This window comes from Cyprinus carpio, chromosome B1 (genome assembly GCF_018340385.1).
Source record: "Cyprinus carpio isolate SPL01 chromosome B1, ASM1834038v1, whole genome shotgun sequence".
Classification (NCBI taxonomy): Eukaryota; Metazoa; Chordata; class Actinopteri; order Cypriniformes; family Cyprinidae; genus Cyprinus; species Cyprinus carpio.
In genome coordinates, this window is record NC_056597.1 from 16,667,367 (window position 1) to 16,685,597 (window position 18,231).

Consider the following 18,231-nt stretch of genomic DNA (forward strand, 5'->3'; position numbering starts at 1 on the left):
ATATCATAAATCACAATAGTTATAAAGAACACATCAAACTCTAATTTAGCCTAGCATTGAAACCATTTCATCCATCTGGTTTTCAAGTAAAAAACACCAACTCCAGTCTGTGAAGGAGAGGGAGACATAGATGTGTGTAGCATGTGTTAGAAAGGCCTGATGGATTAAAAGCAAATCTCTGAATCAGTAGAGAGATGCTCAAGTCGATGGGAAATCAGGTTTTAATGTGTAAGTACCAGAACGTTCTTTCAATGTGCTCTTCATGAAAAGACACCCTCTCACTGTCTCAAAAACTCTCTATATGTAGAGAAAAACAATAGCTCTCTATACTTCCCACAAAAAAAACACACTACCTCCTATCACCCCTCTTTTAGGTGCTTGAGGCCTTCCGGTTGCACCACTAACAACCCTCTTCTCACTGAAAAGACTGTTCAGTTGATCTTTTGCCCCTGTGTCCTAGGAATAGAGTTTGCATTATCCTGTATTGCACCCAACATTCCCAATACGGAGAGATCCACTGCACTAGGAGTGTACTTGCTCCGGTATCCCATCCTGCTCCATGCCCGAGAGCCTGATGTTTGCTCCTTCTGTTTAGTATCGCTCCCCCTTCCCACCAATCCAACCTGAAAAAAAATCTAGATTTATTTGTGTATATTTAAACAAATAGACCAACTTTGGATTTGTTTAAGCTCAGTAATACTGAATGGACCTAAACCAGTATTGAAAGGACAATACGTGTTTTTCAACATCAGATTCTGTTTGCACTTTATGTTGACATGACCATGAGACAAAAAGCATTTTGTCTAGATTCTGTGTTTCACATGAATAATTCAAATAGATTTAGAAATTAATGTTAAATGTTTAAAATGTTAATCCCACTAACTGATTCGTTTACTATTGTTATTTTTTTTTTTTATAAAAAACATTCTGATATCTTGTGAAACACAGAGGAGAATGGTGTTTCCACATATGCTAACAGCGGCATTATGCTGAATAATGAAAACGATGTTGAAAAAAGGTCGAAGGCCCCATGTTACAAAGCATGTCCATTGTAATAGAAAACAAGCATTAGATGGAATGCTTTTCTGAAGAAAAGTAAAGTCCTTTTTTTCTCATTTGAAAGCCGCAAACCCTTTTCCATCTCATTTGTTATTCAGTGCCTTCCGGGCGAAAGACATCAGCTAGAAGACGTATCCATGCCTTTTTTTCTTTTCATCTATTAATTTGCAGACACCATAAACTCAGTGCTGGAGAATGAGTGATTTAATGATATAATTAATATTTCACATTAAATGAACTGTTAAATATTAAAAGTACAAAGTACATTTAACGTCTTTTTGCCCGGTGGGCTGAAGTTATTATGTCATCATCAGTAGATGTAGATACATTGCACTAGTTTTATTTGGTGCTTTCATAAGAAATTGTCTTTTTGACCAATTATGAGCCATCTCTTTGCTGTCCCTTAGCTTGCCAAGTTATCAATAAAGGTAAATTTAAACTTTGATACTTTGAATGAAAGTGTTGCCTGTGATTTTCTACCAGTAAACACTGCTCATTCTGAAACTCATCGTAGAGCACTAGGAGTACTAGGAATACGCTTTCCTTTGGGTGCCCTTTGTTTATCGAGTGTCAAAATTGCCTTTTGTTAATAATGAAGAAAACGGAACAACTACAGATTGTACATAGCCATTATATAAAATTCACACAACCTATGTGTAAGCCAATTAGGGCTGTGCGATATAACCTCTTCTAAAATCTCATATAAATCTATATATCTCAATATTTACAGAAAGCATTTGCTCTGAAATGGCAGGGGGATGGAGTTTTTTCTGTCATACTTTATTTTAAGGTCCAACTCACACCATTAACAAACCATTAACTCAGATTTTTGCCTCAATAAACTCCTAATTTGCTGCCTATTAATAGTAAGGTAGTTGTTAAGTTTAGGAATTGGGTAGGGATGCAGAATATGTGCTTTAATAAACAGCCAATATGTTAATAGAAGTAGAAAAGTTTTATAGAAGTAGTCAGGTCCAGTTTTCCATGGTTTTTCACTAAATGAACAAGAAAATGTATATTTAAATGCATCTGTAAACTAATACATTACAGCACCTATATTTATTATGCCATGCAGGAACGTTGACGCAAAAGAATCATTCAATCAGTTTTGAATTGATTCAATGAAATCAATGAATCAAACTTACCAACACTGTCAACATTTTGTACATTACTTAACATTAATGAAGTTTAGATACAAATTTCTTAGATGATTGTGAAACTAATTACAGACAGTCTAATTACAGACTTTTTAAGAAATGTAATGTAAATGTCATGTAATAAAAATCACGATATATATGATTCATTGCTAATATATCGCCCAGCCCTGAAGCCAACCTGCAAAGACAGAAGCTATAAAGGTTCACTGTAAATTTTGTCTGGTGCTTTCTAAACAAAGGTTTGCATTTTGTGGATTGCATAAGTTCAGACAAGTTTTGAAATGAGTTGGGATGTTGAATAATAATATTGGTTCTCATGCTGTGAGGGTGTCTGACTCACTCGCTAGACGTGTCTGTGTGTTTCAGCTCGAAAGCAGGAGATCATAAAGGTTACTGAACAGCTGATTGAATCCATCAACAACGGAGACTTTGAGGCTTACGCGTGAGTGAACGGTCAAACCTGTTGCTATGCCAACCACAGAATGCTAATACATTCCCTTATTTTCTCTTGATTACTGAGATTATATTTAATGGTCACCTTTTCACAACAGGCTCTCCTTCTATATTTAGATCCAAGCCTCACTTAATTACAGCTTTTGATGGGCAGAAATTGGAAGACTTCTAGTGCTTTTTTTTTATTTTTTTTACCAATGTCTGCAGACCAATTAAGACTTTTAGCTTTACTTTCTACTCTTTATCTCACAGAAAGATTTGCGATCCTGGTCTTACTTCCTTTGAGCCAGAAGCTTTGGGAAACCTGGTGGAGGGGCATGACTTCCACAGGTTCTACTTTGAGAATGGTATCTAGATCCATATCTTTTCACACACAAAATTTAAAAAGAATATAGTTTTACAACAGTATTTTGATCACGGTATTTCTTTGTAATCTCCTTTAGCACTGTCCAAAGGTAATAAACCTGTACACACTATCCTGCTGAACCCCCATGTGCACCTGATTGGGGAGGATGCAGCATGTATCGCGTACATCCGCCTGACCCAGTACATGGATGGCAGTGGGATGCCACGCACCATGCAGTCAGAGGAGACCCGCGTCTGGCACCGCCGAGATGGCAAATGGCTGAACATACACTTCCATCGCTCTGGAGCCCCCAGCGTGCCCATCAAGTACGACTCATAGAGCGTCGCTACTGTTCAATGTATGCGATAATAATGTTCATGATCACAAAAGGGTCATTCTCAGGACAGTGTGTGAAAAGGTTTTTTATCATTTAATTTTAAAAGGTTTCTGCAGAGTCTGACCTTTCAAGAAATCAACATTTTAAACACATATACTTTTATTCAATGAGGATGTATTAAAGGGATAGTTCACCCAAAAAAGAAAATTCTGTCATTAATTACTCACCCTCCTGTCGTTCCAAACCCGTAAGACTGGGTTTCATCAAAAATATCTTCATTTGTGTTGCAAAGATGAATGAAGGTCTTACGGGTTTGGAACAATATGAGGGTGAGTAAAGGGGTCATCGGATGCAAAAAAAATTCACTTTTACATGTTGTTTGACCATAAATGTGCATCGACCCTATAATGATATAAATCCACCTATTGGTTTTTTTTTTTTAAATCCCCAATAATAATGATCACTTTCTCAGATCAGGCTGTTTTGAGATTCTTGGCAGAGTGACCAAAGTCTCTTTCTAGAAAAGTCCTTTCCCTCGGCCACCATATTTGCAACACATCCAGGCAGCTCAAACAAGACCAAATACTATCTAAATGAATGAGGGAATCCTGAAATCTCAAAAACTGCTCACTGAACTCATGATTAAAGGGATACTCCTTCCCAAAATGAAAATTTTGTCGTTATTCACTTACCCCCATGTCATTCCAAACCTGTAAAAGCTTCGTTCATCTTCAGAACACAATTTAAGATATTTTGGATGAAAACGGTAGGCTTGTGACTATCCCATAGACTGCCAAATAAATAACAGTGCCAAGGTCCAGGAAAGTATGAAAGACATCGTCAGAATAGTCCATCTGCCATCAGTGATTCAACCGTAACGTTATGAAGCGACAAGAATACTTTTTGTACATGAAAACAACAAAAATATTGACTTTATTCAACAATTCCTCCCCTCTGTGTCTCTCCAAATCAGCGTAGTGCCATTTTGGCAAATCTGAGAAGTACGCAGGCAGCGTACACTCTTCTGTGTCAGCCGTGTCACAAGGATAAGTTTTTTCCATGTATTTACGCTTTGGTTTAAAAGAAAACAGTGCATCGGCGCAGCGCGGCTGACACAGAAGAGCGTACGCCATGCTAGCTTTAAATTACATATTTCAAATCAGCAACAAAATCTAATTTGAACTGCCCTATGAATGTTGTTTCTTATGCTCAAATAGCATTTAAAAAGCTTATTTTTCAGGCTAGACCAGCCAATGTGCATGCATAGTTCCAATGAACTCATGACTGTGCACACGCATCGGCTAAAGACGCAGTAGATTACATTTGTTTTTGAAGGGAATGCACCCCCCAATCTACCTTAATGCGTTTATGTTTGCGCAAATCATTTGTGATCCAGCTTCACCTCCAGAAGTATTAAGTATTTTTATGAATCTTTGCAAATTGCCTTTCCCAGTAACATGCTAGTTAGCCAGTTCAGCGGCTAAATGCAGCTAAAGTTTACAGTTTCATGAGAATGGCTCCTCACTCCACAGAAGAAAGGGGCGTGGTGAGCTGAGCTCATTAGCATTTAAAGGGACATTCACCGAAATGGGTCGCTGTGAACAGAGCTGTTTTTGACAGTGTAAAAAGGGTGTTGTTTTACACTACCATTGAGAAATTTTAACCAAAGTATGTTACAGACTTTTCATTAAGTTTCTAAAGAATCATATCAACTTGTGGAAAATGGGCATCCGATGATCCCTTTAATGACAGAATTTTCATTTTTGGGTGAACTATACCTTTAAATTGACCATAAGCATATAATGTTACAAAAGACTTCTATTTTTTAATTGTACATTTTTATTTAATTAATTTGTAGTACGTTTATTTTTTGTTTTTATGCTGTTCTTTTGAATCTTCTGTTGATCAAAGGCTCCTGAAACAAATTCAATTAAAATTCAGTTCAATGAAAATGAAAAAGAAAATGAAAGCAGCACAATTGTTTTTAACATTCATAGTCATAAGACATGTTACTTGTGCACAAAATCAGCACAATAGAATGATTTCTGAAGTTTCATATGGCACTGAATGAAAGTAATGCCTGCTGAAAATTCAGTTTTGCCATCACAGGAATAAATTATATTTTTAAATGTATTAAAATACAAAAACAGTTATTTTAAAGATATTGAACAATATTATATATATATAAACTTCCTTCAAAAACATTCACCATTTTTAATAGTAGCATATATTTGAGGACACATATACAGAACTAATGACTTGAGGCTTGATATGTTGTGAACTGTTTTTGCTCCCTGTGGCTTATTTGGGCAAACTGAAGTAATATCACATTAACATTACTTCGTAATTTAGTGGGATTTGCTAATTCTAATTTAATATCATGCTTATTTCTAAATGTTATTGATGTGTGTTTGTTTGTGTGTATATTTTATAGTTAATGGAATATTAAGCTTCAATTTTTCCCAACTGAGGAGAAACCATCAGCAAAAACCCAACTGTCTGTCAGTCAAGCTGGAGGTGTGTCTTCTAAGCCCAACAACCACGCCCCTCTCCCCTCCCCCCTCGAGGGTCGTTTACATGTTATCACACATGGACCAGATAGTTCAAACATTTTTGCTAAAGGTCATCACCTACACCAAAACCTGTGGGCCATTCGCATATATGGACATTATTAAAAGGAGTGTATTTTTAACATTTTATTTTCTGTTTCTTTTTTTTAAGCTGTTTTGGTATGCATTTTAAATGTATAGATATGTAAAGAGAATCACCTTTCCCCAAGTCTGTACTGTATTTTTATGTCTATTTATGTGTGTGCAATATATCAAATTTTGAAAGATAAGAATGTTAATATTGAGCTTGCTATTGTTCTGGTGATGTACATATGTCGTGATCGTTCAGATAAAAAATGATAAAACAAAAATCGTAAAAAAAATAAAAAAAAAACCTTATAGGAAACTTTTAAAAATACGTACTTTAAATTCTGGCTTACAGCAAAATTAAACATTTTAGTAAATGCTGTCAAAAAGCTTTGTTTATATTCGCTAGCTTACAATGTTTGGCTCCTTAAAGATTCTGATTTACTTTATTTGATTTAAGAGAACTGCAGAATACTAATATGGACTGTATGTTTACCTTTATGTCATAGAATACGAAAAAAAAATGAAAAAACAGATATCAAAGAAATGTAGCATATATGATACATCAGACATTGACAAGCATTGGGTAATGCATGGAGGACTATTTTTTGGAATGACCATGCTATAATTTGTTTCTTTTTGCTCTTGTTTATGTTGTGTAATTCATGGTTTCCTTATCAAATTGTTTATTTCTATCAATATCATAAGGATCTGATGTGGTAATGATAATAGCGATTATCATCATTACGACCAAACATATCTAGAAGTATCACTCTACTTTCAGATCGATGTAGCTTAATTTTCCTTTATTGAGTGGCTGTGAAAATATTATCCTTTGACTTTATATCATGGCTGTATGAGAAAAAGAAATACAAGTAGCTTATGAGAAACTACATGTATCATTTTTTCTTTATCATTCTTTTTATTTATCCCAACATTATTTTCGCCCATGGCAAGAAGAGCGAAATTGAGCCGAGCCTGATTTACAAGCATGCACACTGCCCCTAGTGGCGACATAGTGTCTGTACGCCACTCAATCGGAAGATGATGTCATAGAAGGTGATGTCGGAATGGAATGGTCTTCCTTGAGGAAAAACCTCACCACTACTGGACTATGCCAACACCATGCTTTCCGTTTTCTCCGTGCTCCTTTTTCTCTTCTTAAAGACATTTCCTCTGCTGATACTTACAGAACCTCAACGCCAATATGAGGATGTGAACGACATAATTTGTTGCCATGGTGGCGCTAGCAAATCACCATATTTAATGAAAAATACAATAAAGGTGTGATATGTACTGTAAGCACGATGTCATGTTTCAGATTTTTCTTCACACACAACCATTAAATAATGACCGTAGTGTGACACTTATACACTTTTATTCTCGTTCAGCCATATAGACACACTGCAGCAAAGGTATGGTGTTTAAATGTCTTTTTTAAAAGTCATAAGGTAAACTAATACATGCCTTTATGGATAGATATTTATGTACTATATATATATGCATATTCTTATCTCCACAGACATAGAATGCAGATTCAGTAAATCAAACGTGGTCCAGTCACAGTGAAAGTAGTAGCAGTGTTCAACTTAATGACATTGCTCAGTTTAGAGGATGACTTTTGAAATGCTGTTCCGGGGCCAATTTCCCAAACGCAAATTATTATAAGGGGGAAAAAGCAGAGCTGGCCTCAGATCAGCAGCAAAAAACAACCTCTGCTAACACAGCTGTATTAATCTGCAGTTTAAAGGAAAAGTCAATCGAATATCACATGGTACACTCTCCTTCCCAACAATCTCATCTGAAGCCAACCTGTGATTTGGGGAATCATAAAGAGAATACTCCCACTTATGTATAATAAAAACGAAATACATCAAAATAAAACATTCTTTAAAAAAAAAAAAAAAAAAAACATCCCTTATGCTCACTTCTGAAACCAGTACGATTTTAAAAGCATTCATCATCATAAACACCTCAGAGCAAGATTCCTCGACACATACTGATATTGAGCAATATGTACAGAACAAAATTAATATAATTTGAAAATAAAAATCACATTTCTGATTTCACACATATACACTCACTCAAAAACACATACGTAAAGAAATGAATAAATTCAGATTCAGTTAAAAATAGAATAGAATATGTGTAACTGATTACATGAATTTGATTCCACCTTTTCTTCCTGAGTCCCTCTTGAAACGCTTGCTAAAGTGAGTTTAAAACCATAAAGCGCATGTTAATGAGTTCTATTACAACACAAAAAGCTGCACTGAAATGTGATGACGACGACTAGAATTGCTACAGATCACAGACACAAAGAGAGAGGCGAGACGAAAAAGACAGAAAAATGACAGTCGTCTAACCACAGAAAGAGTCTGTTATTAATAAGTGACTGATGCTAGCTAAGCATGCCTGCTAATATCCTTACAGGTGGCTAATGTGATCTACTGTCATTTTAAAAATGCATATTATATATAATCTCCATGGATAGAATACACTTGACACACGATACCCCAACAGCTGATAAAGAAGGCAAGAAGTTTTCAGACATCTCAACCGTTGAGATTAAAATAGCATGTCATGATGTGGTCTTTTTTTTCTCTCTTTTGATAAAAACGTTTTTGGTTATTGTGAATTTTGTGTGTGTTCATTGGTGTTATAACTAGGGATTTAAAAGGAAAGGAAAGGAAAGGAAAGGAAAGGAAAGGAAAGGAAAGGAAAGGAAAGGAAAGGAAAGGAAAGGAAAGGAAAGGAAAGGAAAGGACACCATTTGGTCACAACGAAGGACAGAAACACTTGTGGTAAACTGGGGAAAATAAGGAGAGAGAAAATATTGTCCATTGACAAACTGGGCAAACATCCAGTTTCATTGGACAGGAAGACTAGAAGTGGCAGGAGTGAAGTGCACTCTGGGATTGCATGAGCATGGTGCATAGGAGTGGTTAGGAGAGCAGACAGGCTCAAAGAGAGGAGCGATGGAGATAGGGAGAGGAAAATGAAGGGGGAAACCCATCACTCAGACTTCACCGGCTTCCTCCCTCTCTTCCTCTCAGTCGTTCTGGGCACAGTAGTGGTGAATGAGGTGATGGAGGTGATGCTGTAGGTTGTCATGGGGCTCAGACCGATCGTCTATCTGCTCCACGCACACCTGCTTCTGTCCCCCAGCATCCCTCACTACTGATCTCCTGTGGGTCCTAGACTTCTGCATCCTCGTCCTTGAGTGAGAAAGAAATAAAGAAAGAAACAGGGTAATCAGTGCTTTTATGTCTATTCCAAAAGTTCAAAGTGGGAAAAAACATGAATTTTTCTTTTTAAGTGTACATTTAAGATGCAAGTACACATATAAGATTCTTTTAAGTGTGCATTCAGAAGACTGATAGGAGAGAGGAAGAAAAATGTTATTAGAGAGAAATAAAATGTAAAGACATGCTTTATTAACAAATATACACACCAATGCCAAATATAGAAATTTAAAATTCCCAATTCAACCTCTACAGAACATTTGCATAAATTATTACATACAGTACCAAACATTTGGGTAAGATTTAATGTTGTTGTTGTTGGTTTAGAAAATACTTTTATTTAACAAAGATACATTTTAATTGATCAAAAGTTACACTAAAGTTTACTATTATCAACTAAATTATGTTGCTTTATGTCAGTTTCCACAAAATTATTATATTTTCAACCATTTTCAACATTGAAAATAAAAGTTTCTTAAGCACCAAATCTGCATTTTAGAATGATTTCTGAAGGATCATGTGACACTGAAGACTTTACCACCATAGGAATAAAATACAAGTAAAAAAAATATTGAAATATAAAATTGCAATATAATTTCTTTTAATTGCAATAATATTTCAAAATATTTATATTTTTAGATTTTTGATCTAATAAATGTAGCCTTTGTGAGCATGTAGCCTTGAGGCTTAAAAAACATACTAACCCCAAACTTTTGAATAGTTTAGATTTTATAATTTTTTTTTTTACTTCTACTTGCCCCATACACACACTTTCACGCTAATGCACACAAACACCATGCCTGTCTCTCAAACCTCCTGATCACAGATCCATCAGGCTGCTGTATTTCCTGCTCTACCATTCGAGGAATCTGCACCTTCCTAAAACCTCCAAAGTAGCTTAGAGCCTGAGGGAATGAGGCACACACTACATTAAACACTAAATTACATATTATAAATTATATTATAATAGTCAGAACAGCTGTTAGTCACAGATGTAATTACTTTCTCAGGACCAGCCATGGCATTAATATAGTTTTATCACAGGTTTCTGGTTGCATAACATAAAAAGCTGATAAACTGGAACAAACTGTGAAAGTATATTAAATATTACAGGTATAATACTAGGACAGTGGTAATTCTGCACTTTTCCTCATTAAAATGACCCTAATCTTTAAAATCTGATGTTTTACAGATGTCAGAACTGACTGCTATGATTGGCAGCTCACCTGGGTGAAGTCCTCCCGGGCTGAGGGCAGGTCTGAGGCAAGATAAGGATCCCCCTCAAGCTTTTCCAGCTGTTCTCCATGTACCATCTTTGTCTGGACCACCTGTCTGACCTCTTGACCTAGAGCAGATTCACCCTTTGAAGATGACATGCCATCTTGTTCATGGAAAGTCACCTGAAATGAAATAAAACATTTAGCAAAACTCATTAAATGGCTATATTTTGATTAAGTGATTTCATTAAACTTAGATTAAGTTGATTTAGTTTTAGTTTTAATTTCATTACATGATTAAGTAATCAAAGCATCACATACCTCTGTCTCATGTCCTTCGCTCTTCAGTACTGTCCTTTTTATTACTTTTGAGTATCCATCCTCCGATGCCACATTGACAGGCTGCTGGGGGGAGCCCTCCATCCTCACCTGCTCTGTCTCCACCCCATCAGATGACACACATCGTCGAATGACCTTCCTGGTCACCTGAGAAGGTGAGAGAGTAAGATAAACAAATTTGTATGGATATAATGTATTTAGCATAAATCCATTGTTGATCAGTCAGATGGATAGAAGGAAGGAAGGAAGGAAGGAAGTGTAGATAGATGCATGGATGAAAGAGTGAATGGATGTTTGGATAGATGCAAGGGTTTATGGATGGGTGTATGGATGCAAGGGTGGACGGACGGATGGATGGATGGATGGATGAAAATGTGAATGGATGGATGATGGATGGTTGGATGAATGAATGAATGAATGGTAGATGGATGCAAGGGTGGATGAAAGGGTGAAAGGGTGAATGGATGGATGGATGGATGGATGGATAACTGAATGAATGAATGAATGAATGAAAGGATGAATGGATGAATGGATGGATGGATGGATGAAAGGGTGAAAGGATGATGGATGATTGAATCAGATCACAGAGACAGAACAACAACACCCGGACTCTGTTTTAATCATTCTTGGTGACTTTAATAAAGCCAATCTTATACCCACTACAAGCAGAAACTTAAATCTGCTAAACCTTCAGTAAAGACTGTGAAGAGAAGGACCAATGAAACAGAGCACGATTTACAATTTTGTTTTGACCTCACTGATTGGAGTGTTTTTGAAGCTGCTACCACCGATCTGGACGAACTCACTGAGACTGTGACATCCTATATTAGTTTTTGTGAGGATATATGCATTCCTACCAGGACTTATTTAACATTCAACAATAATAAGCCATGGTTTACAGCAAAACTCAGACATTTTCGTCAGGCCAAAGAGTATGCCTACAGAAATGGGGACAGAGTCTTGTGCAATCAGGCCAGGAACACACTGAACAAAGAGATTAGAGTGGCTAAAAGGACCAGTTTACTTCCAACGACTCAACTTCAGTGTGGAAAGGACTGAGAGCCATCACTAACTACAAGACACCATCCCCCTGCACTGAGGCAAATCAAAGACTTGCTAACGACCTGAATGAGTTTTATTGTAGATTTGAAACCCCACACACACATTCTGACCATCTCCCTACACAACCGTTAACACCTCCTGCAATCCCCCTCTCCCCGCCTTCTGCACTTCAAATCAGTGAGGATGATGTGCGCCAGGTCTTCAGGAAGAACAAAAGAAGAAAAGCACCAGGCCCAGATGGCGTTACACCAGCCTTTCTGAAAACCTGTGCTGACCAGCTGGCCCCCATCTTTTCACAGATCTTCAACAGATCTCTGGAGTTGTGTGAAGTGACTTCCTGCTTCAAACGCTCCACCATCATCCCTGTTCCAAAGAAACCCAAGATAACAAGACTTAACGAATATAGATCTGTGGCTCTAACGTCTGTCGTCATGAAGTAGTTTGAAAAACTGGTTCTGGCTTATCTGAAGGACATCACTGGACGCTTACTAGACCCCCTGCAGTTTGCTTACCGAGCAAACAGGTCCGTGGAAGATGCAATCAACATGGGATTGCACTTCATCCTGCAACATCTGGACAAAACAGGGACTTATGTGAGGATCCTGTTTGTGGACTTAAGTTCGGTATTCAACACCATCATCCCAACAGCCCTCCAGACCAAACTGACCCATCTCTCTGTTCCTAGCTCTATCTGTCAGTGGATCACCAGCTTTCTGACAGATAGGCAACAGCTAGTGAGACTGGGGAAATTCATGTTCAACAGCTGCTCCATCAACACTGATACCCCTCAGGGATGTGTTCTCTCCCCACTGCTCTTCTCCCTGTACAACAACGACTGCACCTCTAAAGACCCCTCTGTCAAGCTCCTGAAGTTTGCAGATGACACAACAGTCATTGGTCTCATCCAGGATGGTGACGAGTCTGCTTACAGACAAAAGGTTAAGCAGCTGGCTGTCTGGTGCAGTCTTAACAACCTGGAGCTGAACACTCTTAAAACAGTGGAGATGATAGTGGACTTCTGCTCTCCCTCCACTCACCATCATAGACAGCACTGTGGCTGCAGTGGAGTCATTCAGATTCCTGGGAACCACCATCTCTCAGGACCTGAAGTGGGACAATCACATTGACTCCATTGTTAAAAAGGCCCAACAAAGGTTGTACTTCCTTCGTCAACTGAGGAAGTTCAACCTGCCACAGGAGCTGCTGAAACAGTTCTACTCAGCCGTCATTGAGTCTGTCCTGTGTACTTCAATAACTGTCTGGTTTGGTTCAGCTACAAAATCAGACATCAGAAGACTACAGAGAACGGTTCTGACTGCTGAAAGGATTATTGGTGCTCCCCTGCCCACCCTTCAAGAACTGTATACATCCAGATTGAGGAAAAGGGCTCAGAAAATCACTCTGGATCCCTCACATCCAAGTTACCCCATCTTTGAACTTTTGCCATCTGGCCGGTGTTTCAGAGCCACAAATACCAGGACAGTCAGGCACAAGAACAGTTTCTTCCCCCAGGCAATCTACATCATGAACAGTTAAATGTTCCCCACTCATGCAATAAAAATGTGCAATATCCTTATACTTATTTGTTACCCCTCCATCCTAGTACATCCCTGCATCTTACTCAAATCTATTCCATTATCATCTATAGCACAACTGTTAATACAATTTATTTATTTGCAATTTTTTTTGTGTGTGTGTGTGTGTTGCTGTCTCTGTGTACTGGAAGCTTTTGTCACTAAAACAAATTCCTTGTATGCGCAAGCATACTTGGCAATAAAGCTCTGTCAGATTCTGATTCTGATTCTTTCTGATTGAAAGGGTGAATTGAAATTAAGAATGAATGGAAGCATGAAAGGGTGAAAGGATGAATGATGATGGATGGATGAAAGGGTGGACAGATGGATGGATGGTTGGATGAATGAATGAATGAATAAACAAATGAATGAATGGGTAGACAGATGCAAGGGTGGATGGATGGATGAAAGGGCGAATGGATGTACGAATTAAAGGGATACTCCACCCCAAAATGAAAATGTTGTCATTAATCACTTACTCCCATGTTGTTCAAAACCCGTAAAAGCTCAGTTCATCTTCGGAACACAATTTAAGATATTTTGGATGAAAACACGGAGGCTTGAGACTGTCCCATAGACTGCCAAGTAAATAACACTGTTAAGGTCCATAAAAGGTATGAAAGTCGTCATGCGGTCATATGTCATACCCAGCATACAGTGATATGGAGAGACACAGAGGACACCACTGACAAAGGAATTGTTGATAAAGTTATTTTTGGTTTTTTTGCTTACAAAGTGTTCCCGTCACTTCATATAACCCAGATTGCATGTCTGATGGCAGATGGAGTATTCTGACAACGACTTTCATACCTTTTACGGACCTTGACACTGTTATTTACTTGGCAGTCTATGGGACAGTCTCAAGCCTCCAGGTTTTCATCCAAAATATCTTAAATTGTGTTCCAAAGACGAACGAAGCTTTTACAGGTTTGGAACGACATGTGGGTAAGTGATTAATGACAAATTAAAGATTAAAGATTGGATGAATGGATACATGAATACTGCAAATCTTGGATGTTTACCTTCTTCACAACCAAGTTTCCCTGTGCATCTGTGTATTGCTCTTCTGTTACAGACTGTGGAGGAACATCTGGAACATCATCACCCTGTAGAAGAAACCAGAGGCTTAATCATAACATGTCAACGTTTAAAGCAGTGTTCACCATAAGAGGAAACAGCTGCCCTGGCTTCAGTAAAGGTTAGAGTTAGCATAAGAGGAATAATAAAGAAATAATGTTGAAATATCCATCCAATGTAGAAAGGAGCACACTTCCTGTAGAAGTTGTCCATTTTATGGGAATTTAAGTGTCAAAAATGATATAATATAATACAGGGGATATCATACGTGTTCTTAGCTTAAAATGGAAAACTTCTACTAACAATTGCGGAGCAGGGAGGTTAAGTCACAGCTGAAAATGCAGGATTTTAAAATTAAAACCGTTTCCGAAATAAATCTTAGAGCTACATTAAAAACCATCACACAGCTTGTTGGGAATGGGTTATTCAGTAAGCCTAGGCCAAAGTTGTACACCAAATGTATGTTAAGAAACACTGCAGCTTCCACACTGAACCTCCAAAATGGAGCAAGCAATCTTCAGGCATAGATATACCTGAATAATTATTCTCCTTCGCACCACTCTGGTAGTCACCACATCCTCATCAGAGCTATCCGACAGCACACCTAATGCCTCATCAATCTCCTAACCAAACAGTATGTATGAAAAATCACGCAATAATATAAGACTGAAATGTACATGAAATGTATAATAAAACATAAAAATAAATAATTCTGAAAAATGAATGCATGCTGCCCCCTCTGGCAAAACAGCATAAAACACGATAAGAATTTGACAATCAATGAAATCAAAATTAATGGCAATTCTTGTTATGAAAAGCATCAAAGAAAAACAACAGAAGGGGCAACAAAACATTGTTAATTTTACACAACATGCACCATTTTTAAACAGATTTCTTGTATGAAACAACTGCGTGGAAAGAAAGTTACTTAAAACCAGCAATCAGTTGCTTAGTTGTTAGTGTAAATATCTATGAAAAAATTCTTGTTATTTACATTATGATATAGTTATTTCTCACTTGCAAAATCCTGCATATTTAGTATATGACCTTACAATGTCATAAATGTAGTACATGCATCAGCACTAACAAGCTGACAGCAATTATGATGGTGTTAAGGCATGAATGTGACATGATCACTTTTTTTTATTATTTTTGCATGAGCAAAATGTTTTTCGGGTTTTAAAATCCACCTAATTAGTGAAATTGTTCATTCAAAGAAACCAAACACCATCCCTTCAGCAAACGCATTCAGCAGGAAATGGATTAGGGTAGCTCAGAGAAGGATGGGTGGAGGGGGAGTTCATGCTGAGGACGCTTACCCTCCTCAGATCATCATCATTATACTCAGCCCCTCCTCGAGGAGGAAGTTCCTGAGGAGTTTGTGCAGATGATTCCAAACTTTTCTGCTGACACATAAAGTAAACGTCTTTTTCCTCTGCATCATCATTAGGTTCATGGATAATGGGAGAATCCTCGAAACCTTCACTGTCTGATGACCTGATTGACCAACGAGGGCTCTCATGGGATGACTTATATCCTGAGGGACTTCTGACATTTGGTTGTTGTTGTAATTCATGAACAGTAGACCTTAAGACTTTATTACTCAGCACCATGGCACCCTTCCCAAGTTCTTCTTCTGCTTCAGAATAATCTGAGATTGTCTGTTTGCAGTCGAAAAAAGTCTCAGGATCAGACTCATCATGTTGTTGATCAATGCTTAGTAAATCTTTGTGTTTTGGTTTTTCAACTTTGCCAACATTTTCACTCAGATCAATTTGAGATTTAGGCGACTCAATTGATGCTTTTTCAACCATCGATTGCTGCTGCCCTGTGAATGTGTCTTGGGATACACCAAGAATTAATGAAATAGTCATCTCGGAGCTGAGTGGTTTATCAGACAATGGTTGTTCTGGTTGAACTGTTTTCGTAAGTTGCTCAAGCACTGAATTCATGCTGAAAACCAAGGATTCAGAAGAGTCAGAAAGACAATGGGCAGAGTGTTTTTCCTCTGATTTTTGGGATGTTGCACCAGACATAACTGAGTCTGACAGCGGTCGTCTAGAATCTTTGAAAGTTAAGGTCTTGTCTCTACCATCCTGAGAGAGTGGCTGAGCTAGTACTTCCTCCTGGGAAACAGGTTCCTTAAGTGCTGGATTCATGCTAAGAGTGAGCATCAAAGATTCAGAGGACTCTGAGAGACACCGGTCAATATGCTTTTCTTCTGACTGTTGGGTTGCACTAGAAATGATTGATTCAGATTGCAGTCGTCTTAAACCGTTGGATACCACTACCTCCTGTGAAACAGTTTTCTGAATTGATGCTGATCCAAGTTCAGAAGACTTCTCCCTAAAGTCAAAATGTTGACGAGTTATGACTGTTTCTGGTGTTTGTGGACTGAGGTCAGAATTACAGAAAGGTGAAGTTTCACTCAGCTGTGGAGTTTCACTTTGAATCCACATGTCCGAGTCAGTCTCTGATTGGGACAACAGTTCTTTCTTAAAGTCATGACTGTCATCTATGAGAGGTTCAGTAGTTAAATCCAATCGTGTACATACTTTTCCCTCCTCAGGACTATATTCATCTTCCTGGTCACCACAATGGTCTGCAAAGGTTTCTGCCTTTTGCTCTAGAGACTCTAATAGTTGCAGAAGTTGTTCATGGGAATCAGTTTGTTGGTCTATCCTAGGATCAACTTCAAGCTCTGAAGGTTGCTGTGGGGAGCTGTTGGTATTATATTGTTCTTGATTTAAAATTGTGACCTTGTGATGGGTAGATGACAGCAGTGATGCAGAGTCAATTGTAGGAGAGGATTCAATAAAATTGTGCTCTTCTACTCTATGGCTTTGCAATGAAGGCACTGGATCCAAATCATTAAGCATTTCTGGGGTAAGAAAGACCTGATCTGATTCTGAAGAGCCCTTAATAAGGTCTGGAGTCACTCTCCAAACCCCTGGATTCACTTCAACACTGTGTGAGACAACTTCATCAGCCTCTCTTTTAAGAGCATGAGGGGAAAATGAAGGACTAATATTTTGGCCTAGTATTTGATTGCTCTCAGGAACCGATATATCAATTTCAGATGATTTGCTTTCATGACATGAAAAAGACCCCATGGTGTCTGAAGTTTCATCAGATTCAAAGTGATGCACCTCTACTGATTTTTCATTGCCTTCTAAATCACTTTTTTCATATACAGGTGACACTTGATCAAGACGCAAAGAATTTTCATCTTGATACTTTTGCTCTTGGAGTTGAGATGTTTCTTCTTGACTCTCTGGTGAAGTGTGTTGCAGTAGGTCGGGTACTGTCTGTTCAGGGTCAACTGTTGACAAAACTGAATTTTCACTTGAAGAAAATCTTGCAATAGATACCTGACTGAAATCAAAGACATTTTGAGAAGCCTTCGTTGATCGTTGTTGGAATTCTGACTGACTGTTCAAAATGATTGGTGATGAAGAGAGACAAGCATTTTCATGGTCAGAAAAGTCATACTGAGCTTGAATTTCCTCCTCAGATTCAGCAGAAACCTATAGGATAAATTATATGAGGTATGGAAAATATGACAAGGGAAAAAAGATGATAATGAAGGGATACTTACAACAGTAAAAGACAAACACCAAACTAAAACAGCACATGCAATGATCTTGAGTTCAGCTTAAAAACATATCCATGTAATCATTTATCATTCAGTAATCAGTCCCTGTGGAAGGTTTCTTGGTGTTCAGACAT

At 37.9% G+C, this 18,231-nt stretch overlaps 2 protein-coding genes across 24 annotated transcripts in view; one reads left to right on the forward strand and one right to left on the reverse strand.

Moving 5' to 3' along the window:
- Window positions 1-7,290, forward strand: part of camk2d2 (calcium/calmodulin-dependent protein kinase (CaM kinase) II delta 2) — a 35,881-nt gene extending 28,591 nt beyond the window's left edge. For 3 of the 7 annotated variants that reach the window (XM_042716774.1, XM_042716776.1, XM_042716777.1), the window contains 3 exons: window positions 2,583-2,658; window positions 2,922-3,016; window positions 3,113-4,081. In XM_042716774.1, the coding sequence (XP_042572708.1) occupies window positions 2,583-2,658; window positions 2,922-3,016; window positions 3,113-3,354 (413 nt within the window). In that variant the 3' untranslated portion in view covers window positions 3,355-4,081. Of the gene's footprint in view, window positions 1-1,466; window positions 1,488-2,582; window positions 2,659-2,921; window positions 3,017-3,112; window positions 4,082-5,786 lie in introns of those variants that run through there. The other 4 variants (XM_042716775.1, XM_042716771.1, XM_042716770.1 and 1 more) reach the window with 3 other exon arrangements.
- Window positions 7,291-7,347: 57 nt separating this feature from the next.
- ank2a (ankyrin 2a, neuronal) overlaps window positions 7,348-18,231 on the reverse strand; it is a 62,596-nt gene continuing 51,712 nt past the window's right edge. For 16 of the 17 annotated variants that reach the window (XM_042716762.1, XM_042716767.1, XM_042716761.1 and 13 more), the window contains 6 exons: window positions 15,822-18,029; window positions 15,036-15,125; window positions 14,448-14,531; window positions 10,772-10,936; window positions 10,460-10,633; window positions 7,348-9,206 (listed from right to left, as the gene is read on the reverse strand). In XM_042716762.1, coding sequence (XP_042572696.1) covers window positions 9,186-9,206; window positions 10,460-10,633; window positions 10,772-10,936; window positions 14,448-14,531; window positions 15,036-15,125; window positions 15,822-18,029 — 2,742 coding nt within the window. In that variant the 3' untranslated portion in view covers window positions 7,348-9,185. The remainder of the gene's footprint in view (window positions 9,207-10,459; window positions 10,634-10,771; window positions 10,937-14,447; window positions 14,532-15,035; window positions 15,126-15,821; window positions 18,030-18,231) is intronic. The other variant, XM_042716768.1, reaches the window with a different exon arrangement.